The sequence below is a fragment of the Babylonia areolata genome, chromosome 18, assembly GCF_041734735.1.
Source record: "Babylonia areolata isolate BAREFJ2019XMU chromosome 18, ASM4173473v1, whole genome shotgun sequence".
NCBI lineage: Eukaryota > Metazoa > Mollusca > Gastropoda > Neogastropoda > Buccinidae > Babylonia > Babylonia areolata.
The window spans coordinates 25681893-25707390 of NC_134893.1; the positions used below are offsets into that span (position 1 = coordinate 25681893).

General features: G+C 37.1%; 3 protein-coding genes across 4 annotated transcripts in view; 2 read left to right on the forward strand and 1 right to left on the reverse strand.

The window, feature by feature from the left end:
• The window catches only part of LOC143292602 (uncharacterized), a 204591-nt gene that overhangs the window by 39856 nt on the left and 139237 nt on the right, over positions 1–25498 (forward strand). The window lies entirely within an intron of this gene.
• On the reverse strand, positions 98–7563 carry LOC143291905 (monocarboxylate transporter 14-like). The gene is made up of 4 exons (XM_076602046.1): positions 7360–7563; positions 6692–6835; positions 4719–5786; positions 98–2604 (listed from the first exon to the last, which is right to left on the reverse strand). Exons 1-4 carry the CDS (start codon positions 7538–7540, stop codon positions 2438–2440), a joined length of 1560 nt encoding a protein of 519 aa, XP_076458161.1. The 5' UTR covers positions 7541–7563; the 3' UTR covers positions 98–2437.
• LOC143292605 (centromere protein X-like) lies at positions 10965–24661 on the forward strand. 2 transcript variants are annotated; one of them, XM_076603060.1, is made up of 6 exons: positions 10965–11020; positions 15477–15528; positions 16134–16187; positions 18437–18468; positions 20460–20516; positions 23149–24661. In XM_076603060.1, exons 1-6 carry the CDS (start codon positions 10979–10981, stop codon positions 23161–23163), a joined length of 252 nt encoding a protein of 83 aa, XP_076459175.1. In that variant the 5' UTR covers positions 10965–10978; the 3' UTR covers positions 23164–24661. The 2 variants fall into 2 exon arrangements, with proteins under 2 accessions (XP_076459175.1, XP_076459176.1); XM_076603061.1 differs by lacking the exon at positions 10965–11020 and adding an exon at positions 14501–14543.

Genomic DNA, 25498 nt, shown 5'->3' on the forward strand with positions numbered 1-25498 from the left:
AGGGATGTTTTGGTTGCAGAGGGCAATGATTAAAAAAATTTACATGCAAACTACTAAAAGAAAGTATATATAATCTATACTTTCCTGAAAAGAAAATGAACATTGTTATGATTTTCACAAAAAGGAAAATTATCACACTATCCAATTGTGACAATGTCACATTCATTTTTACAATTTTAGTCAAAAGCAGCTATTTTGCCTGAAAAGTCTTGTCATTGTTGGAACTGTGCATTCAGTCAATACTTCATGATATTTTTGAAAAGAAGCAAAGGAGGCTACTTCATTTTATTCAGAGAAAAATTATTTGTGCAGTCTTCATCACTTACTGCACAGTCACCTGAATGACCATGCAAAATCAACAAATCTGAATTACAGGCCAGTGTCGGTTTAGTCTAAAGTCACAATACACAAGCATGTATCAATATTTTTTGTACAAATAGCTGTCAATTTCTGCCATTATTTGGAGAAAAGCACTTCTTTGTATTCAAATTATTATTTTCCATGTTCACTGATTGCAACAATGAGTAGCCTTTTTCTTTCTTTCTTTTCTTTTTCTCCATAAAATAATATAATCCTTGATCAGACAGACAGGTGGTGATGGACCTTCAATCTGCATTGTGCGTTTGGGGTTTTGTTGTTGTTGATGTTATGCATCAGGAATCACACGCGAGACATGAAGGTTTGGCCTCTTGTTTTGTTTTTCCCAGTCATTTGCCTTGTACGTATCTTTTGTTTTGCTGTATGTTTATGTATTCACTTATCTGTTTATTTTGTCTCATTCTTTTATTTCATTTTATGTCAGTGGAGTGATGGCCTAGAGGTAACGCGTCCACCTAGGAAGCGAGACAATCTGAGCGTGTTGGTTTGAATCAAGGCTCAGCCACTGATATTTTCTCCCCCTCCACCAGACCTTGAGTGGTGGTCTGGACGTCAGTCATTCAGATGAGATGATAAACTGAGGTCCCGTGTGCAGCAAGCACTTTACGCACGTAAAAGAACCCACGGCAACAAAAGGGTTGTTCTGGGCAAAATTCTGTAGAAACATCCACTTCGATAGGAAAAACAAATAAAACTGCACGCAAGAGAAAAATACAAAAAAAATGAGTGGCGCTGTAGTGTAGCGATGTGCTCTCCCAGTGGAGAGCAGCCGAATTTCACACAGAGAAATCTGTTGTGATAAAAAGAAATGCAAATACAAAGTAAATACAAACACAAATAGCTCAAGGCCTGATCAGCATGTTTGGTTTATGCCAAGCTCAGGCATCTGCTTTTTTTTTTTTTTTCAACAGCAAATGCGGTGTATCATGTCTGGGTCATTCTGCACACTTTGACACTTCTTTGTAACTAAAACCAGTTTGGAAAAATAATAACAAAATACTCCAAATGCACTCCACACAAATTCTGACAAGCAAGCTAAATAGCCAACTAAGAACTGGAAATCTTTTCACTTATAAATTAAAAAATATGTTAAATTCATATATTTATTTTTTTAAATAACAATAACAATTGAACTGCTACAATAAGATGATATGTAAACTGCACAATCAACATGGTATTGTTTGTTCACTGTAAAAAAAACCTTTTTTTTTAAACAGAAAAGATGTCCTAAAATGTGGATAAACACCTAAACTGGGCAGTCCTGAATGCATCCAGTAAGCATTAAACTGTTTGATGAAAAAAAAACACACAAAAAAAATGAAACAACCTATGATTTAACATTAATGTCTGTCAAATTCCCGTCTTTTCTACAATTTTACCAATCAGATACATCATAACAATAGCAGCGATTACATGTAAACAAATTCACATAGATAATGACTTAAAAAGATGGCAGACAAAGAAGTGTAAATCTTGTTGGCAACTCAAATGTTCAAGTTCATTATAGTTAATTCAGTACCATCTTTATAATATTAACATGGTAATGGTGTAGTTTATGTTGTTCTTTTAACTGTGGATAAGAAAGGGAATGTCATGTTGTCTTAGAATAGCAACTTAATGAAAAGCCATTTTTGCTAATCCAGCAATAATCAGAAGTGACCCAAATATAGTTCTGACGATCCGAAAGCAAAGAAAATAAAATTGAATGTTCTGGAAACAGGTGTAGACTAGCGCCCCAGTACCTGAAATGTGTTGAAATAACTTTCTTCTTCTTTTATTTCTGAGCTAAATTTCATGTTGACAGAAATAGTATTTCCAGTGAAAAAGAATTTGTTAAAGTCTAACACATACACACACACACACACAACTGAAATAGGATCATCACACAGACTCACTCTATTACACACACACACACACACAACTGAAATAGGATCATAACACAGACTCACTCTATTACACGCACACATGCACACACGCGCGCGGCGCACACACACACAACTGAAATAGGATCATCACACAGACTCACTCTATTTACATATGTGAGTAAAAAACAAGCCGTTTACACCGGAGTTACATTCACTGATGAGGTTTGTTTTGAGGTGCCTATTTGAGGAAACAGGCGGTGAACGATAGGTATCAGCCACATGATGACTCCTGCCAAGATGGCAAGCACTCCTGCCAGGTAAAACGCAAGGTCGTAGTGTCCACTTGCTTGGCGAATGTAACCTGCACACACAGCAATGGGACGAAACATTATTTATCTACTTATTATTTGCTGACAGCCAAGCAGATGATGAAGTACAAATCAGGGCTGAAAATGGATAAAAAAATGAAACAGACTCAAGCCAAAATGCAAGACCATGACAAAAAAAAAGAAGAAAAAAAGGAAAAAAAAAAGATTTCCTTTGACTTGTAACATATAACGTAATAATCACTGATATTAGCAAAACAAACAGATACTGCTATAGCAACATCATTGAATTATTTTAATAAGACTTGGCTACACTGAAGGTCCTATGTAATGCAATATGATTTTTCACCTCCAAAATAAGAAAAAAAATGAACAACATTTTAAAATACATCTGGTGCATTAAAGAAAAAGGCCATACTAGTAAAGCATTTCACAGAAAGGACTATAACTTCTCACCCCAGTGTATACAATTTCACTATGCCTGAGTACAGTGGTCTAGCATACACATTACTGACTGAAAACAGGTACAAAAACAAGGTGAAAGAGTTTCTGAAAAAAATGGTGCTAAGATATTAATTACAAAATACTCGCCATAATTTCAGCCCAGTTTGCTAGAAATTCTAAAGCAGGAGGATAGGATAATTTCTGATTATTTAGCTCAACTGTACATGCATCCAAACCTGAAATGGAAATGCATAACAAATACTGCCAATAATGTGAGGTTTCAACAAAGTGGAAATCAAATACTGCCAATAATGTGAGGTTTCTACAAAGTGGAAATAATTAACCCTTTCACTTCCAGAACTTGATTTTTGCAAAATAATCACCAACATCTACGTTACATTTTTCTTAATCACAAAAATTAAAAGTATGCTCAAAAGTATGCAAAAGTACATGTTTTCTTGCTGGAAAATGAATGGTGAATGTAATCATAATAACTTTGATATTGACAGGATGACATAACTCGCAATCAGGGAAAGATAACTCAGATTTTTAGATTTAAAAAAAAAAAGAAAGAAATATTTTGAAAAAAAGAAGAAAATTCCAGTTTGTTTATTTCATAGGTGTAAATGGTGCTAATATATTTACAAACGTAGCAGACAAAACAGCTAAGTGCAATTATGTTGTTTCCTCCACTATCATGTTGTTTTAAACATAAACACTATACAAAATCACTCACATACACCCACACACACATCCTCCCACACAAACACCCACATATACTATCAAAAATGTTAAACATAAAATGTGACGCTGAACAATATTTCAGCTTGAAGCTTTCAACTGGAGGGTTTCATAGTAAATGAAACCCCCAAAATGAAGGTTTCAAGCTAAAATATTGGGTTTTTTCAATACCCACTTCTAATATAACCCCACCCCCTTCCTGTTGATGTACCCTGTAGCATGTAATCATCATAAGGATAACCAGGATCACTGCAGTTGAACAACAACAACAAAACAATTTTCGTTTTCCATCCCATTTTTGTAGTTGCTATTGTCAACATTGTGCAGAAAATCAAACAAAATTCTAGCCACATCTTCTGTGCTCTACATCCTAGCAGCCATGTTGAAACATTCAAGAGTTTTTCGCTTTATGAAACACAAAACAACGCATCAAAATCAAATGAAAACTTACAGAGACATCACTTCAAACACCCATCAAGGCAGACACCATTTGCAAGGAAGTAAGCGTATTCAAAGGAGTGGCTGGACTGTTCATAATGCAGTTACCCCTAAATCGCAGATATATCCGCAGTTGGAAATGGAATGCTTAAAAAATAATACTGATAATATTTCAATGCTGTATGATATCTGTTCCATTTACCTGTCAATGTTTGTCCAGAGAAAGCTCCCATGCCACTGGCCTGCATTAAACCCTTAAGTGCCAGTAAAAAAACAGTAGAAAGTGGTGTTTCAAGTCCCAATTCAACATCTAGAACAATCAGCAAAAAACTATATAAAAAAATGGTCTGGAGATATACCACACCAGATCAAATGAATGAATTTTCCGCCTACCAGAGTTATTTCCCATCTTTTGATGATATCATCAGTACTGTAACTATGAACGTATTTAATATAATATATACTATAGCACTCAAGGGGCTAAATACTGCCAATAACACAGAAATGCTAAATCTATTCCATTCACCTGTCAATGCAGGTCCAGTGAACGCTCCCATGCCATTGGCCAGCATGATGTAGCCCAGGCCATCCCCCAGGTTTGGAGCTCCAATGAGGTCAATGAGCACCACCACCAGGAGACCCAAGATCACACCAAAATTAATTCCTGCACATGCCAGGATGACGGCAAACTCTCCAAAGGTGGTACCAAATGGCAGAGCAATGACACACAAACCCATGGCGATGTTCGCCGAGATGTACTGGGCCTGGCGATGATTGACCCATACATTGCCAATCACTCCGCCCAATATGCCCCCAATAAAATCCCCCAGTCCTAAAATAGTCAGAAGCCAGGCAGAATTAATGGGACTGATTCCTCTCTCTGCTGTTAGCTCTGGTCCAAACGACAGCAATGAAGCAGCTGTGGAATTCCACAGAATGCTGCTGATAAAATAAATATCAAAATCTATGTCAGTGAACAAGTATATATTGTGCAGCACTTTTACTTTTCTTTTACTCTGTGCTGTCGGAGATGGGCTTGACTTTCTACTGGAGTTGGTGCCTGGATCATGGTTTGTGGTAGTGGCTTCTGCTGACTGACTGTTTGAAATGAATGCTGTCCTCTCTGATTCTTGTACAGGGGAAGCACCACTAAGATCCACAGATGTACCATTTACATCATCTTCTACATGTACTGATTCTTTTTCTAAAGTCTGCTCCTCAGCATTTCCAGACTGACCTTCTGGTACTATATTTGTTGGGTTTGTGCCATCTGGAACTGAATCAGCTTTCTTTTCTTTGGAATTGTTTATCTGTTGCAGAGCCAGTGCATCACCTGAATCTGTTTCAACAGGTCGAGGAGGAGGAGACCTCAGGAGAGCAGCAAGAGCAAACAGATGAAGTTCCATGCCAGCCACAATTATCAGTGAGCCCTTCCATCCATAGTACTCAATTAGTTTGCCAATGACAATGGGCATAATAGCCCCGCCCAGGCCTGAGCCGCTGGTTGCAATGCCTGTTGACAAACTCTGGTAGCGATCGTAGTACAGGCCACTCAGGACATGGGAAGGAACATACACAAAGCAGGAACCAAGGCCTGAAACATATCATCATCAGTTTTGTTGTTGCTGTTATTGTTATTGTTTTTAAATATTTACATATGATGTCATGTTGAAGACACCCCCCCGAAAATGGAGTATGGCTGCCTACATGGCGGGGTAAAAATGGTCATACACGTAAAAGCCCACTCGTGTGCATACGAGTGAACGTGGGAGTTGCAGCCCACGAATGCAGAAGAAGAAGAAGAAGAATACTGAAGACACCAGTCCCCTTTACCTTAGTAAAACAAAGGAGAGCAACCACTCTCCCAGATTTGGAGTGAACCAATACAAAATTATGTCTTCCCTCAACGTGGCATGAACAAAGGCATGTTTCAAAAGTTTGTTGCACCCCTTCCACCTCCATCCTTGAAAGATTTCAGCAACATCAACGAACTGGAAGATGGTGTATTAAACATTCACTTGAAATAAGACAAATAAACTAACTAAAGAAATAAGTAAAGACATTAAATTATAATAAAAACTAAAGATACATATAAGGCAAATGACTGAAATAAAATGAGACACCAATAAATTTCAAATTCAAGATATCACACCCAAAGCTTTTTCCAAAAAAAATGGAGAATCATACAGTGACTGTGTCTACAGGGGAAAAAAGTTAAACCCTGAGCCTTTCCATCAAGATAGTGATCAAATTTTACAACATACCTTTTCATCAATATACATGGTATAGATAGATGGCTGCAAGTATTCTCCACCCCCTACCCCCCACCACAACTCTTTTCTGAATGAAAAAAATCATACAAAGTACTACCATGCCCCAGTTTATAGCATGATACTATCGTCATGACCACTGTTTCATTGCCCCTCAGCCAAACACCTCAATTTGTTGCTCTTTTAGTTATGTTTTAAGACCAAGATGTTACAACAGCTGTGACCTTACCTGACAGCACTCCAAAGCAGATGCAGAAAGCTGGGATGCTGGGGAGGAAAGGCATGATGAGAATGCCAACCACTACCAGCGCCGCACCCAAGAGTGCAATCTTGCGGTAAGTCACCCTGGTCATCAGGTAACTGCACAGAGGACCTGAATAACACACAACTATGATGAGAAGTTGTTACACCATACTTCCAACAACAACAACAACAACACACACACACACACACACACACACACACACACACACACACACATCATGGAAATCAACAAATAAGAAGAAAAAAATATCAAACATAAAAAGGAGTAAAATATCTATTCATAGTTAACAATCATTTTAAAAGCATTTTTGTGCTGTAAATTTCAGTACAATGTGATGTAACAGACGATATCAGAAACTGAATCTGAAGAAAAAGGCAATACCTTTTGGTTTTAACATCACTTGTGGAAGCTGATAAAAAGCCTGGGATCATAATGTTTTTTCAAAACAAAAAAAAAGAGTACTGATTAAAAAAAAAAAAAAAAATTCCAGAAATATGATGGAGGCTCTGCTGACTGATCAGGGACATTTCTGAATGCACTAGATTAATCAGTGTGGAAACTGGTTTAACGGAACTTTCTTTTTTAATTTACTTAAAGAATGACAAACATATCTGACAGTGTGCGACACCTACCTGAGCCCAGGAACACTGCCCAGTTGATAGCTGCAATGAGAGAGACTCCCACAGTGTCATTGTCAAAGTAGTCCAGGAACTCTATGTTATAAACGCCAATGGAAGTGCTGACACCAAAGGCAAACACTTGGATGAAAAATGCCGACGCCACAATCACCAGCCCCCAACAACCTCCCTCCATTTTGCTGAATTATTGCAATGTCTTACTGCTGGTTCTGTTGTACTGCTTGCTCTGTAAGCACAAAAGAAAACACAGCTGACAAAAAAACAACAACAAAAAAAACAAAAAACCCCACCATACCATGCTTAGCTGCTGTAAGACCTGCTGCAGTGTTTATCTTTAACCAATTCTACATGCAAATACAAACAATAGAGGCAAAACCATTTTACAGGCAACAAAGATTATTAAGATTCAGCTGAGTCATTTCACCAATCAGTGTATACCAAATATTAAAAGTCTAAGGAGTGTTTGGTTTATACACTGATGAGAGACATGCACACAAACGAGACCATCTGGAACAAAAACAATGCATAAGTTCTGATTCAAACTAAGAAGCTAGGAAGTTCACAGCATTAGGAGGTAAAATGATTTCACACAAAAATGAAAACATGGGGGCTGCCTCCCCAGTATTGTGGCTAAGATTGGGCAAGAGACAAATTCTAGTCCTCTCACCCCATGCACATCTCAGCAATCCATGAAAGGACTGGGAGATGAACTCTGAGCCCGTTAAACCCCACACCAACTTGAATCAGAGGAAAGAACCTAAGGTGCTTGCTGTGCTGTGTAATGGGATGGAAACTTCACAAAACATAACAAAGACAATTCGATATTCGGGAAAAAAAGTCATCAAGAAAGTGGGTGGGGTGGTGGGTAAAAGACAAGGCACTTTTAGCGACATGTATAACAAGAAACTGACTGAGACTCAGGACAATTTTGAAAGATGAAACACACCTATAACATGACAACATCAGAAGTTAGGCCATTTTCAAAATTAATGGGTCAGGAAAAAAAACAACCTTACTTTGGGCCCCAGCGAACCCAATGTACCATCCCACACTCACAAAATTTGTAACTGAACTTGCGCTTTGTCCATCACACTCATTGTGTGAAATGGTTATAACATATGTATATATATATACAGAGAGAGAGAGAGAGAGAGAGACAGAGAGAGAGACAGAGAGAGACACTCAAGGACTCAAAGAATTTAATGTTAGACCTCCGGTCTGTAAACATTTGAGGTGCACATGCACACACATGATCGCAAAAAGAAAAGACAATGAGCAAATAAATGAAATAATACTAGAAATTTAAACACAACACATCTGTTGAAGTGAAAATCAGGGTTATTTGTCTAAACTTACATTCCTGCTTCAAGTTCTTCCCTTCTCTTGAATGCATAGAATATGTACATCACAACGTCTCTAGTTATGTTCACATCTTCGTTTTTTAACAATTGTGTCAATTCTACATGACGATTTCTACTAAACTGCCTATGTTTAAAAATATATTTCTCTCTTAACAGTCTGTAGACATCACAATGTAGCAGAAAATGAAATTCATCCTCTATTTGGTCACAGAAAGGACATGTCTTTACTTTATTGCAATATTATTATTTTTCACATCATTTATACCTAGTCTAAATTTTACAAGATTTACCTTGAACTTGTTTACTGTTAACTGTGTTAAGTAAGGTTCTGGCTGTAACAGTGATTTAAATGAGCGATATGCTTCAAAACAATCACTGGAATTTAATTTATCGGACCAGTCCTGTTGAAAACAGTCAGCCATTCTCTGCCTGAAAATTCGTATAAAAGCCTGTATATTTGCAAATCAGCCTGCAAACCAAACATCTGAAAATCCATATATGTCTGAGCAGTTTTTGATGCAAGAGGCCCAGTTAAACTTAAAGGTTCGGCTTCTGCCACTAGTATTTTCAGTAACTTGATTTAAAGAAGAGAGATATGCTATTTGGGAATCCTAGTGAGGTCCATAACTTACAGTATCGCAGTGCTCTCAACAAATAATGAGTACAGACCGGTCTCGCCATAAACCATTGTGTTTGCGGGGTTACGTTCAAGAGCTTTTTACAAGCACTGATTCAATTGTCTTGTACTGTGTCATATCCCAAGCCTCTGATGCGTACAAGAGCATGGGTTTCACCTGAGCATCAAACAGCTTAAAAGATATAAATAAATGAATGTTTCCTAAACTCCACATAGTTTTCATCTCTAACACTTTACTCTTTGCTCTTCTAGCAAGTTCTTCAAATGCTGTAACATATTATATTAAGTTGTTAATGTAAAGCCTAGGTATTTACAACTGTTTTAATATTTCTATTTCTTTACCTTTGTGGTACCACTTTTCATTCTTTGCAAGATGACCCCCCTTTCTAAAAACCATAATCTTAGTTTTACTTAAATTCACAGTTAGTCCAAGTCTACCAGATGCTCTGGAGATTATTTATTTGATTTTGCAAACCAGATGGAGTCGCCGAAATCAAAGCAACATCATTCCCATTCAGGGACACAAGACCGATGATGATGACAATGAGCATGTGTGTGTGCTCGTAAACGTGTGTGCAGGTGTGTGTGTGTGTGTGTGTGTGTGGAGGGCATTTTTTGCTTCTTGTGTGTGTGTGTGTGTGTGTGTGTGTGTGTGTGTGTGTGTGTGTGTGTGTGTGTGTGTGTGTGTGTGTGTGTGTGTGTGTTCATATCTGCAATTTGTGGTATTGTCTTAGTGTATAGATACACATATAATATATCTGTTGTTTTTTTCATGTGCAGAGCGATGTTATTATGCACTGTTGTACACGTATTGTTTCATGTGAGGAACTTAGACATCACTATATGGGGAGCTTGTGCCATATAAGTAAGTAGAGTACTATCTTTTATTATAATTATTATCAATCAGATCTTGTTCTTAAAGTTTAACTCACCCACCAACACATCTTGTATGCACACACCCACACAAACATGTGCACACCCACATGCACCCGAACAGGTACACACACACTCTCATAACACACACACATACACATCAAAATAAGAGATGTATGCATGCACATACCCACCTTTGGAATATAAGCCACTTCCATTTCCACATTTCACATCATATGTTGAAAATGTGTCACCATCACAATGAAAAAGTAATGAAGTGAATAATAATTATTAATACAGACAACAAAATTATATGAGAGAATGACAGCCCCCGTGTATCTGGGCTTCAAAAGAATCCACTGCCATGTAATTACATGCATTCTCTCAAAAAACAACACACACACACACACACACACACACAAATACTTGAACATCACAGGCTTATGCACACTCGAAAACACACACACACACGCGCGCGCGCGCGCGCACGCACGCTCGCACGCACGCACACACACAAGCATACTGACATAATTAATGAGCAATCGATATTTACAATAATTTAATTACATGCAATGAATATATACTCTGAGACATGCCACTCAACTCTCAAGTCCAATCAATGGTCACAGAACTCTGATGACCGTTTGTGATGTTGTGTGACACCTAATGCGAGTTCTCGCGAACCACGAGGCCGGGTAACAAGGTACGATGACCCCTGTGCCAAGACGTAGGTCAACAGCCGATGTCATCACAGAATCTGTCCGTGGGTTGTATAATGCGACAGGTGATAAAAATGGCATAACACCGTCTGAGAAAATGAAATCAGTCTGCTTGGAGGAAATGCATTTTAAATGGTTCATGTCATATGAAGATACTTGCAGTGGTAGGCTAAACTATTTTCTTGTTCAAATATTATAGTAGAAGACACTGCAAAGAATAAGCAATGTGCCTACCTGCTTTTGTATGTTTTTCTTTGCCGTTTATTCGCTGTGTGGGACCATTTCTATCTTAAAACAGAAAATCATCGATTGTTTCAGCTGTTTTTATTTCGGCATCATTTTCAGTTTCAAGGTGGGCGTTTAAGTGCACGAACCATACATGATTCATTTCTTAATATATATATATTTTTTTAAATATATATATATATAAAAGGAAAGTGGGGCAGATGCCTGACAATCGCACAGACCAAACTCACACTTGAGAGTTTTCCAATGATAAAGAAAGCAAAGAAAGCATGATCAAGAAGGGAAAAAAAAAAAAAAAAAAAAAAAAACAGAAGAAAAAAAAAAGAAGCATATGAGAAGTATGTTGCAAGCAACTGTAAAACAAATCCAAGATATCTCTTGAAATATGTACAAGAAACAACAAAATGTAATATAGGCATTAGTGTACTATAAAAAGATGATACTGGTTTTGCCACATACGAAAAAGAAAAAGCTGATACCTTGAAGAATTTCTTTTGCTAGCGTCTTCACTAATGAAGATACTTCCAACCTACCAGTACTGACAGAAGGCACCATGTCGAATGGTGTGTCAGTTTCTGAGATAAGGGTTACTCCACAAGTTGTTGAGAAAAAGTTGAGGGAACTTAATGCCTCAAAGCACAGGGACCAGACAAAATACCACCAAGGGTAATAACAGAGCTAGCAAGAGAATTGTCTTACCCACTGACATTACTGTACAATAGGTCATTAGAGACATGATGTGTTCCCAATGACTGGAAAAAAGCTGACATCACAGCAGTTTTTAAGAAAGGGTCTTGGTCTGAGCCAGGAAACTATCGACCAGTCAGTCTAACTTGTATCACATGCAAAATTCTAGAATCCTTTGTAAGGTATGCCATTATTTCAGTCATACATGTATACAAATGGTCTATATGCTAAGTGCCAACGTGGCTTTTGACATAAAAAGTCTTGTGTCACACAGTTTTTGGAGGTGATGGAGGAAAGTACTACGTTGCTTGTTAAAGGTTACATAATTTACTTAGATTTTCGTAAAGCTTTTGACATTGTACCACATGAAAGACGTACTGTTAAAAACTATATATATATATATATATATATATATATATATATACAGAGAGAGAGAGAGAGAGAGAGAGAGAGAGAGACGCTTGTGTTATAGTCAGTAGTTTACACAAATGGATAAGAGATTTTTTGACAGGAAGAACTCAGAAAGTGAGAGTTGGTGATGAGTACTCCTCTGAGGCTGACGTTCATTGTGGAATACCACAGGGAAGCAGTTCTAGGACCAGTACTTTTTTTTTCTATTTTCATATATGACCTTCCAGACTGTGTAGAATCATCTTGTAAAATTTTTGCTTATGATACCAAAATATACTTCTTCTTCTTCCTTTGTACAACCAACATCATTCTATTGATGGTTCTGTTGTAGTTTGGGAGGTTGCTGAGGATTGCGCTGTTGTGAGGATTGGAAAAAAAAAAATCTCTCTTTCTTTTTTCTCTTTTCTTCTTCCTTTCTTTTTGCGACCTGGCCAGCCAGTGTACGTTCAGTGTGCACTGACATGATGCCAAGCCTCTGCATCAGCTGTGAGCGGGGGGAGGGGGGGGGGGGCGGGGGGTGATTTGGGGTGTATGGGTGGTTTGGAGGAGGGGGGGAATGGGGGGGGGGATTCACTTTTAGAGATGAGGGGCCAGTCTGGACTTGAAGCAGTCCAGTGACTCGGCTGTCACAACTTCCTGAGGCAACTTGTTCCATTCTGGTACAATAAGACATGCAGCAGTTACATCCTGCAGCGAGATCTAGACAAACTCCAGGCTTGGACAGAGAAATGGAATTGATCTGTATTTTAATGTGGACAAATGTAAAGTGATGCATGTTGGTAGAAGAAATCCAAACAAAACATAATTATACTATGCAACTGAATAACACTACAAACATAGTAAAATCATGTGACAATGAAAAAGACATCGAGTCACTTTTGTTAGTATATATAATCTTTCATTTTACCTACATATTCATTACGTCCATAAATAAAGCAAATCAAATGATTGGAATAATTAAAAGATCTTTTGATTATCTTGATATTTTTTGTAAAACTATATAAAGCTCCGGTGCGACCTCACTTGGAGTATGGAAATAATATATGGTGTCCTTATCTGAAGCGACAGTCGATTGCAATTGAGAGGGTACAGAGAAGAGCCACAAAGCTGGTGCAATGATGATGTAGGCTCATGTCGTATGATAATGATCGAGTGACTTATTTGAAATTATTTTCCCTTAAGGGTGGAAGGATACGTGGTGATCCCATTGAGATATATAAGCTTTTCAATGGTCATGTTGATGTATCTTGGCGGGATCAGTTCTTCTCTGCACCTCAGTACAGTTCCACAAGAAATTCTGATGGAAAAAAAATTGTACAACGTTCAAATACTGACACAGGAAAGTTGTGCTTCAGTAACCGAGTTACGAATGTACGGAATCAACTACCACTGCATTTGAAACAAGCACCATCAACCAGTCAGTAACTCATTCAAGAAACAACTGGACAATTTTACAAAATTCTTAACTATCTAGAGAGTTTGATGAATAAATAAAATGTAAACAAAGGAACTGTTTATAAGCTTCAAAGCTTTTTTTTTTGTCCCTAACCCACTATACTACTAATATTAGAGGAGAAGACATGGCAGAGAATAAGCAGTAGGCCTTCCGACTTCCCTCAGCTCTCCGGCTTGGCCGGATATTCCCAATATTTTTATTAACATGAAACTGCAGTATCAAATACCAAAACACACACACACACACACACACACACACACACACACACACACACACACACACACACACACACACACACACACACACACACACACACACACACACACGCACGCACGCACGCACACACACACTTTATCTGAAAATACAACTTCAGAGGGATTTTTGATTTACACAGTTCAGTTTCAGTTAAAGCATGCGTACTGATCCATATAATTTATACGCTATACTATGTCTGCTGGGGAAAAAAAGAGCAGATGCCTGATTGTCGCATGAACGCGCTGATCAAGCCTCGAGAGCCTTCAGAAGGAAAGACATTGACATAAAAATGACTTAGATGAAATAAATCTGATTGATGTGTTTTGTTTATGCATAGGTCTCTTGTCTTGTAAGTTACTGTAAGAGTTTTAAACGAGGTCTTCTTCAAGTTAAGCAGCCACTATCAACATGCTGATTTTTTCGCCATATTCGGACAGCTGGACAATTTGACATGATTCTGGTAGATCTGTCTACATCGTTCAGTAAAAAGACAAATTGCAATCATGGCTGATCATCGCGCAAGTTTTAAAGCTGTAAGAGGCTTTCGGGTGCTTTTCAGGATTCCGTAGAACGCCAACAAATGTTACATTATAATTATACTACAAGGTCTAAGCTGTCTTCGCCATTTCCGCCTAATTATTACAAATAATAACAAATCACATGGTAGTAAATTGACAAACTTCGTGGTGGGGTGGAGTCTGCAAATCAGTACTGAGCTATTCTGTCGTTATAATATCCATTTAGTTAAAGTTTGGAATGCTCAAGTGGCGAAAGCAACGGAGTGGAAGCAATTAGTAGCACACGCATACGCTCACAGACATACTGTCATACACACAAATCATGAGTAAAAAATTAAGAACCCCCCCAAAACCCAATCAATTCACCGATTCGGAGATAAAAAGTAATTTGTGTGTGAACATATGCATGCCAGACTCAGTGTTTATGTTGTGTATGTATCATGTGTGTGAGGTCAGGCCAGTCATTTGTAATTGCTGAAAACTGAACATCGTAACCCTTTTTTTTCCTTTTTTTACATTTTGATTCAGATGTTCATGAGAACATATTTCTCATCAAAATTCATGAATTCCCTCAAGCTGGCCAAGGGTCATTGCAGGCTGAGCTTGCGTGCTGGGTATTTTTCCCAGAGAGTCGTCACTGTTTGGAATGGCCTCCCTGATAGTGTGGTGACCGCCCCATCAGTAAACGCCTTTAAAAACAGACTGGACACGCATTGGAAGAGCCTGCCTACACTGTACGACCCAGCCTGTCACCATTAATATGCCACGCATGCTGCATAATAAGTGAGAGATATTTCTGGATCGGTGAACAGGCCGGTTAGGCCTTCAACACCGCAATATACAAGTACAAGTATACAAGTAAGTAAGTAAGTATGAATGCTCATGACAATACAAATCATGCAAGTACCTTAACTTACCACTGTTGTTGAACTTCCTTTGTTCATGCAGAAGACTGTCCAGAGTATCTTGCAGCGGCATTTCTGTGATGATAAAACAAAAGGTTTGTCGTGTGCTTTTTTTTTTTTTTTTTAAACATGTTTCTGGATTTGACCTGTCCAACATTTTGTCATTGTTTGTATCACCTGATTAATTACTGGATCAAGCTGTGTTAGTAAAGTAGTATATAGGCACATAAAGTCACCACTGTTTGCTGCTATCTGGTGACATGAAGGATTATAGTTAGGAAATTGACCCTCACCACACATTGCAATATTTGTTGTTGAAAAAGATCAATTTTACTTGATGACAGTACAGCCAGTGTCCCTTCTCAAGCTTCTTAGATTGAAACTGAAGAAAGACTCGTGCATTTGCAGCGATGTAGTTATGCCTTTTTAAAAAAAATATATATATTTTTAGGAAACACCTAGAAATGGTTTTCCTCCCAGTATACTTTTATTTTCACTTGTTGGTTTGAGTTGGCTGAAAAGACTGATACTGAACTGATTGATGATAATTTCTGCAGCACTTTTCTATATTAGTTTTTATTACTGTATATGAACATGTGACAATTACTGTAGTATTAATTTAGACTTGTTCCTTATTCTTGTATTTGCACTTTCGATACTAATTACCATCATATTCATATTGCTATTTTTCTGCTACCAGTGAACACAGATGCTTTGAATCTGATGACAGAGCTGATCAGAGTGTTTACATCAGGTAATGTTTGATTTTATTTGCTTAATATCTTAAAAAGTGTTGTCATAGTGCCTGCATGTATTTTGATTTTTCCTTCATCGGAGTTTAGTGTTATGAATATTAATAGACTCTGAATGGTTAGTTTAATGTGTGAATTATAAACATAATATTTAATTGAGTATTTATCAGGTAGTAGACCCCTTTCTTCTCAATAATGATTTGCTAACTGAACCACTTTGAGTGTGCGTGTAAAGAGGGTTTGCCTCACACACCAAAAAGACTTTGGACACTTCATCATGTGAAGACAGTGGTCCCAGCCAGTGGTTTTAAACAACTTTGCAACTGCAAGCTGTGGTAATAATTATGTATGAGTATAATGATGGAAATTGATCTGTCTTGTCTTATGATACGTTCAAACTGGAAGGTGATGACACAAAACTGACAACATCCCACCCTTTCTTCTGTCCATCTGTACAATCAGACATCATTCCTGAGCAAGTGACCTTGACTGACAGTGAAGGTGCTGCATTTTCATGTAATTTGAGAAGAGGGGGAGGAGAGATAGAGAAGTGGCGTAAGACCACAGGTCAAGGGCCATATAGAAAGTGGGTTAGGGGGCGTGTCACCTATCACTCAGTTGTCTTTTCATAGTGATAACTGCCAGGAATGGCAACAGACAATAATCCATGATTTACATTGTTGACAGATGATGGATGGGAATCACATGTTTTTTGTTGTTGTTGCTTTTTTAAACAAACCTGTTGCTCAGCAGACACTTTGTAGGATCAGTAACAGCCAGGTGGAAGGGAATATCACCAAAGTGCTCTCTTCTCTAAAGGGGACCCTCTTAAGTGTAAGGAATACTTGATGGCTCACTCTCTCAGAAAATATTGACTTTTTAGTTTGAACGAATCCATGTATGTCGTTGCTGGGACAGTCATTCACTTACATGACTACAGGTGTTGACTGTTATTGTAAACTTACAACCATTATTTGTTTCTTTTACAGGTATAATCAGAAAATAAGCATGTTATTTCCAGTTGTATTTTTTTTGTTTTATTTCTGGGTGTCATTCTGTGGAGGTGGAAATAGATTTTTTTTAATGCATAAAAGCTAATATCTTCATTTTGAAATGCCAGAATAGTTATCTAGATTGAAAATGATTGACGAAAAAGCCTGGATTTAGAATATGCATGATCTACATTAATTTTCCTTCACAAAAAAGTTCACTTTCATTCTGAATCTCATGTAGATTTAATGTTAGAATTTAAAAAAATTCATTTCCCCTGAATCCGCAAAATTTCCTGGCAAGGGGAGAGTACTTTTTATTTTTATTTCTTTGGGGTTTTTGGGTGTTTTTTTTAAAGATAATTCTCTGGCACTGAACTTAACAGAACACAAGTTTTGAAGTTCTTCAGTTTGAGCTGCTCTTTTCTTAACTCTCGATACATATTGATATTTCTAAATAAAAATCATTAAATGCTCTTATTTGTTACTCATTCTGTTGTAATACATGCTTTGACAATGGCTGATTTGGAATAGAAAATAACTCAAATATGACACAGGCCAGTTTTGGATCTTTTTGATTTTAAGCAAATTTTGAGCGATCTCTTTAGTTATAATTAGGGAAATAACTAAAATATCAAAGTTGTGTCTCATCAAAAAGCCTCTCAAGATAACCATTGTGTTGGCAATCAATAACATAGCAGTGCTTGTTGGTCTTCCTCATAATATCATGCAAGTCTGCATGATATGTGTATTATTGCATACTATGTATCCAGACCATTCATGAAACATCTTGTGAGTTCCTGCATGCCCCTGTGCATGTGTGTGTAGGTATAGCCTAATTTATCCCCCACTAATGGCCAAAGCACCAGCAGAAGTTGAAAGACTTACATACCTATAACATCTTATACCAGTCTTTGGTCTATTTTATTTATTTGCTTTCTGTCTTTTAGTTTTTTATTATTTATTTTTTTCATTTATTAAACTTTCTTTCTGTAAGCGGTGTTTAAAATATTACATACCATGAACAAATGACCAAAAAAATGTTCTGACATTTTACAATAAAAGAAAATTTGGAAGGAATAATTCTAAACTTTTGTTATTGTCAGTTGAAAAATATGAAACTGAAAGGCAATATACAGTGGTAGCTTAAACATATATGTGTGCTCTCCTAATTCCCATTCTTGATTGATCTGTTAGCTGAGGTATGAAAAATCAAAGCTACTTGTTACCAGTTATGTTTTAGAATGTGCCCTTGTTTTCAGAGGCTGCAGAAAGGTCTGCTGTACAGGCTAAGGTATGTATTTTGTGAACAGTTTGACATGATAAGACATGATAATAATCTTATGTGTCTCTACATTTTGAATTGTTCCAAAAAGAACCTAAAAAGGAGTAGGAAACACAAAGTCTTGAATCATAAATTGCCAGACAAGCTGGCTCTGATACTCTTCATAGCACATCCCTGTGTCTGCCTCCATCCTCCCTTACACTTTACCTACCAACAGACTGTGCAGGGGATTCTTGGTCTTATTTCTATTAATTGAAGAAGAAAAAATGTCAAAAAAGCTTCTTTAAAGGTGGCAAAATGATTAAGATGCTCATCTGCCAATACAGTGTCATTGAGGGTATGGGTTTGCTTACTGGTCTCACTCTTTTTCCCAAGTTTAACTGGAAAATCAGACTGAGTGTCTGTTCAATTGGATAAACCGATGTACTGCATGCAGCATACACTTGGCACACTGAAAAAGAACCCATAGCAACGTAACTGTTGTCCTCTGGCAAGTTGTGCAGAACAAATCCATTCAGCTGTTTCACACTGTGTAGTGATCTTTGGGCTTGCTACCTTCTCCTGACTGCCGATTGGAGAGAAACACTCTCACTTGCAGGGACCTCTTTTTAGATAACATGATAGTTTTTTAAGATTGTCTTGAAATTATTAAGTGGAAAAATATCAGACACAACCTGCGGGGGCCAGTAACATTGGATGATAACACACAGGGGACTAAAAGGAACTCCTGATAGTAATTCCCAAGATTAAAAACTTGACGTCATGCACCAGTGTTGATGATACATATCTGTACATGATGTTGATATCGATACTTATATAGTGCCAACCCTCTGTTGGAGACCAAGCTAAGTGCTTTACAAACATGGAGTCATTTGTACAACAGGCTGCCTACTTGGGACAGGGTAGAGCCGACTGGCAGCTGCCATTGGGCACTCGTCATTGATTTCCTGTGTCATTCAATCGGGTTTCAGTCACACACACGTACACACTTATACACATGTAACATTTTTAGTGTATGACTGTTTTCTGTCTTTACCCCCACCATGTAGGCACCCATACTCTGTTTTCAGGGGTGTGCATGCTTGGTATGTTTTTGTTTCTATAACCCATCGAACGCTGAAATGGATTACAGGATCTTTAATGTGCGTATTTGATCTTCTGCATGTGTATGTGCACAAGGAGGGTTCAGGCACTAGCAGTTCTGCACATATATTGATCTGAGAGATCTGAAAAATCTCCACCCTTTTACCCACCAGGCGCTGTTACCAAGATTTGAACTTGGGACCCTCAGGTTGAAAGTCCAACACTTGAACCACTCAGATATATATAGATATATAGATACAGATATATGTGTAGCCAAGCGCTCAGCTGGCTATAACTATAGTTCAACTCACATCACATGCTGTGAAATAGATGACAGTTTTACTACAGCGACGCTGTCCAACCATTGACTTGTCCATGTAAATTGCGTGGCATAAAGGTATTCAAATTCAAATTTGAAAAGAAAGCTGTTAGGTGCTCAGAGTTGTCTGCTATATCAAGTCACTTTCCAAGGCACAGCTCTTGAACACACATTGAGCGAGTCACACACACAGTCAGCTGCCTAACATTCTACTGCACTGTCTTCTCATCTTCTTTTCTCTTCTGACTTCTTTAACTATTGTATTATAAATTAATAGAAAAAACCCTTTGTGACTGGCCTCTATAATGTCCTTGGCCTGTGCGTGGATCTTTTCTATCCTTTCACTTTCTGTTAAGTTAATACAGTAATTCTTTTGTAATCCTCCCTTACAAACCACTCAGCTCACGGTTACAAATGTATAGATGTATGTGTGTATACATATATATATATATATATATATATATATATATATCACATTTTTAAGAAAACTAAACAGATTCCATGTATATTTTTTCTTTGTGTCCATGTTGTTCACAAAGCCCATTAAAAATGTTTATGAATTACAAGATGCTTATGATTTCAACTGTTCTTTCTGCAGAAAGACGGGTCAGACGTTGTATCTGTGGAACATGTGGAGAAAATATTGCCACAGTTGGTAAGTTTCTCTTTATTTTTTGCATTTACATTCAGGCTGTTGTCAATCATCAGTTTTTGCATGCACTATTAAATTCATTGAGTTTAAACATTTTGTCTCCAAGCTGGTTATGATTTGGTTAGATTCAGATTTAATTGAACCTGTTGTGACTCTTGCTGAATAAGAATTAACTCCTTGACTGCCAACACTTTTTGAGGTCAGCTGCATTCCGTATGCTGAAGAAAAAAAAGCTGTGTAGATGCTGTGTCCACTAAAACTACTGTAACTTCTCTGTTTGTGGGAATGTATGTATGAAATTACTCAGACAGATGTATAACAACTTCTACTTTCACAGAAATAAAGTAAAAGGACTCACTTTGTGATTTTTAAAAATCATTTTGTTTTTGAAATTTTTACGTATTTATGAATATTTCCACACTCACAGGCACTCAACATAACATAGGAACAAATAAAAAAGGAGCGGTGAGCTTCGGTCTCTTCTTCATTAAGAATTATCTTCTGAATGTACAAGTTTTGTTCATCACTGTCTGCATCTCTCCATATTTCCTTAACCGTTCTAAAGGATTGCAAGTCGGAAACCATTGTGGCGTTGCCATTTTGAAGAGGATCGGTTTCAGTTCTTGGGGTGAGGGGCGGGGACAATTTCGCAAGAACTGTTTGACTCAATGAGTTGGAAAAGGGAAGAAAATCACTTTTATGAACCTTTCCTGATAGACACAAACGTTTGATAAAACACCTCTATTAACAAGTTCAGTGCCAGAAAATTTTGTAAAGAAAAAAAAAATGTGCCCTCCCCTTGCCAGGGAATTTTGAGGATTCAGGGGTAAAAAAAAAAAAAAAAAAAAAAAGAAGAAAGAAACTAGCACAAAAACTGTATGAGATACATGAGGAAAGTAGAATTTTTTTTATGAATGAAAATAAATATGGATTCTAAATCTGTGCTTTTTTCCCAATTATTTTGAATTTAGATAACTATTCAGGTATTTCAAGGTGAAGACAATGATTTTCATGCTTCAAAAAAGTCTTATCTTCACTTCCACAGAATGACACCCAGAAGGAAAACAAACAAAATGCGGCTGTAAATAGCATGCATGCTTATTGTCTGATATATACCTGGAAATGAAAATAAAATGGTTTACAAGTTAATGATAAGAGTCAGAACACTTGTAGTCATGTAAGTGAATAACTGTCCCAATAAAGACATGTGGGTTCGGTCAAGATAAAAAGTCAAACATGTTCTCAGAGAATGAGACTTCAAGCCTTTCTCACACCTAAGAGCATCCCCTTTTAGCGTAGAGAGCGCTCTGATGATATTCCTTTCAGCCTGGTTGTAACTGTTCCAACAAAGTGTCTGCTGTCATCCAGTTTGTCTCTATAAATAAATTGGTGAACTCATCAGTGACAAAAAGCTTGAAAAAGTAAAAAAAACACATGATTTTTATCTATCATCTGTCAACCCTAGATTTCAAGAAAATCATGGATGATTGACTTTCGTCATACCCGGCAGTTATCACTGTGAAAAGACAGTAAAATGACAGCTGAGCCACCCCCACTTAACATGCCTTCTGTCTGGCTTTCGACCTGTTGTCTTACACCACTCCTCAATCTGTCCTCCCCCTCTTCTCAAATTACCTGAAAGTACAGCGCCTTCACTGTCAGTCATAGTCACTTGCTCAGAAATGATGCCTGATTAGATAGATGGACTGAAGAAAGTAGGATGTTGTTGTCAGTTTCATCGCTGTCATTGACTGGGGCCACTGTCTTCACTTCATGAAGTATCCAATGCCATTTTGGCATGTGAGGCAAACACTCTATACACACGCGTTCCAAGTGGTCCAATTAGCAAATTTATATTGAGAAAAAAGGGGTCTTCCACCAGATGAATGTCTCACTAAAAATAAAATAGCTTGCTCATAATCCAGACACATTAAACTATTTAGAGTATTAACAAATAGTAAAGAGTGGTAACTCTCACCGTTCACAAGGTACACAACTTCAGGTCAGTGCTTCTTACACTACCGATTCAGCTAGCACACAGGTAAATAAAAGGTACATTTGAACAAACCCTCATATGATCGGTGTAAGGACAGGCCCGGCGCTTCCTTTTTTGATGAAGTGTCTGGGTTTGTTCCAATGTACCTTTTGTTTACCTGTGTGCTAGCTGAATCTGTAGCGTAAGCAGCACTGACTTGAAGTTGTGTACCTTGTGAATGGAGAGAGTTACCACTTTTTACTATTTGTTAATCATTTCATCTCCTGGCCTCATTATTTGTTAATTATTTAGAGTATGTTTTTGTTCATTGTACCTAACTCTGATGAAAGAAGAATCGAAATACATGCAGGATGTCAGTGGACATCTTATAGGCACTGTGGCAACACTTTGTGCAGGACATAAGCTGATGTCTTATAGGCACTCGGCTGGTTTATTTGAAGGAGATAGGTGTCACAGAAGGCTTCAAGGGCTCCATCAATTTAACGGATGAGGCAGTCAAGGGGTTATTATTAAGGAACATAATTATAGAAAGTTTACAAAGAAATGTATGGGATTAGTAAATAAAATTGAAATCATTTCATATAATTTTTCAGTTGTATTAATATTATAATTTTGGTTTTGTTTCTTTAATTCCAACAGCTACTGGATGTGTAAAGAAAGAAAAGCAGCCTACATTGGACATCCTCAGGCCTGCTTGTCACAGATTGTGCCTTTGCAGCTCAGTCAACGTTTTATACAGATTGTGAAGTCTGTTATCTGGTACCTTCTGTTTGTACTACTCTTCCATTACCTCTCTCAAGTGATTGAGCCAGTAGAATACCCTACTTGTCCAGTTAAATCAACACCCCCTTTAACTGTAAAAGGTCCATGTGGAATGTATTTTAAACATCTGCAAGTTTTATTTATTTCCAGTTTGGCTCTATAAACTTGCTGGCTCATTGAAAGACTTAATATGTTGTTAAAATTGTTGAAAATGAACTCAGATGAAAAGTGAAAGAGTAGTATACTGAAATTGTATTTTTCAATTACTGAAGACAGTTATGTAACTGGACAATTAGCTCATCTGAAAAACGACAGATAGATTAAAATTATATATATCAGCAATGGTTGGTAATGACCGGAATATGAACCGTGTTGAAAGTCTTTATTTTTGTTGCTTACAGCCCAGCCGATCACACAGAACCATATCAGGGCTGAAAAAGGATAGTGATCCTTTAGTAAAAAAGAATATTTAAAAAAATAAAAACTTCGTAAAGAAAATTAGGCGCAAGTACGGTCATATTTATTACAAAATTAATTTAGGACATGCCTCTGACATTGACCATTCTGTCAATTTTTCACCAGAGGATTAAAAAACCCAACTAAACTGAATAACATCAATATGATTATACATGGTACACACAAATAGAAATACCAACATGCACACCAAACCAAAAATCGCCAACAGGCATCTCATGTCCAGAGTGCAAAAAACTACAAAAAATATGTATTGAGTGCCTCATTATCAAGTCTAGAGAAGGAAAAAAAGAATCAAGGCTTTTGAGAAAGAACTTAAGTGAATGGACTAACAAGGCAGAAAATAAAGGAATAGATAACAAATAGAAAAGGAAAAGGCTAGAAACAGAAAGAGCAGTAGAAAAGAGTAAATTTCAAGCACAGAATTTCTGAAAGGTAGGGATACTGTTTGTTCTGAAAGAGCCCATGGAATTCCCACTGGAAAGTCAAGGTAATATTGTGGTGCCATGCCCTGTTTGAAAGATGTCCTGTCTGTTATATATATATATATTTTTGTTGTTGTTGGACTGTCACATGAAGATCTTGAAGGTTTTGCATTTTGTTTTTATGACTGTCCTTTTTAGTTCTTTATAAAGTATGTATGTCCTGTCTGAAATCCTCTGGTGAACACTTGTTTAGTTCTGCTCTACTAGATATCTGAAATTCTCTGCCGAACACACTGGAATTAATTTTGTCTTCTTTAACATTGTTCAGATCAAATCTAAAAACACCTGTTTCACCAAGATTGTTCCACGTGAAATTTTCAAATAGCCAACATGGTAGTTTCCCCCTCCTCCGACCACCAGAAGAAATGTCTGTTATTTTGGGTTTATGATTGCATGAGATGTATGTGTATGAACAGTGAATGAAAGCATAATTAATTACATGTCTTGCATTATGTAAGCATTATCCATTATTTTTTTGAGTGTGCATGTGTTGTTGTATTGAAGTGGCACAAATGTGGCTGCAGCACCTTTGTAAATTAAACAGACCTAATGCTGTACACTCTCATGTTGTTAAAAAAAATTGTTAGATGCTTCCTTTTCATTTAATAGTAGGTGTGGATTACCTATTGAACATGTACATAACCTGTTTCCTGTAGTGGATTATAAAAACTAGGATTGAATTGATATAATTTTTAGAATTAATCTGTTACAAAAATATGTGTATTTTTCTTTTTGTTGTTGTTACTACGGTGTTCTTGAAAGTGCAGTTGTTCAGTATTGATACAGGGCAAGCTCTTTTCTGAATAAAATATGTCATTGAGAAAGTTCAGAGTGTCTTGTGCTAGATTAGAGTTTTCTTCTAAGTAAAAATATTCTAACAGAGGTTATTTACATTATATTTCTGGATAAAGTTGTGGTTAATTCAGTTAGTTCTTGACAGTTTATTTTGAGAAAGGGACATTTCGTCAACATAACTGAATATTGTTGGCACAGGTACACATCCAAAGCAGACACTGAAATGCGTGTTTCAAGCTTATTTTCAAACTTCAAGAAAATGTGTTATGAAATTTGAAAATGATATAAATTGTCCATATTTATAGATAAGTCTTCTTCAATTATGGATACGAAATTCAATCTAAATAATGCCAGGAGCAATTGATATAATACAAAATAGAAGAATAATTCCTTTTTTTTTCTTTTTTTTTTTTTTTTAGACACTTCTAGCTCGTGCTTGTGTACAGGTAAATTAAAAGATAAGAGAAACACAC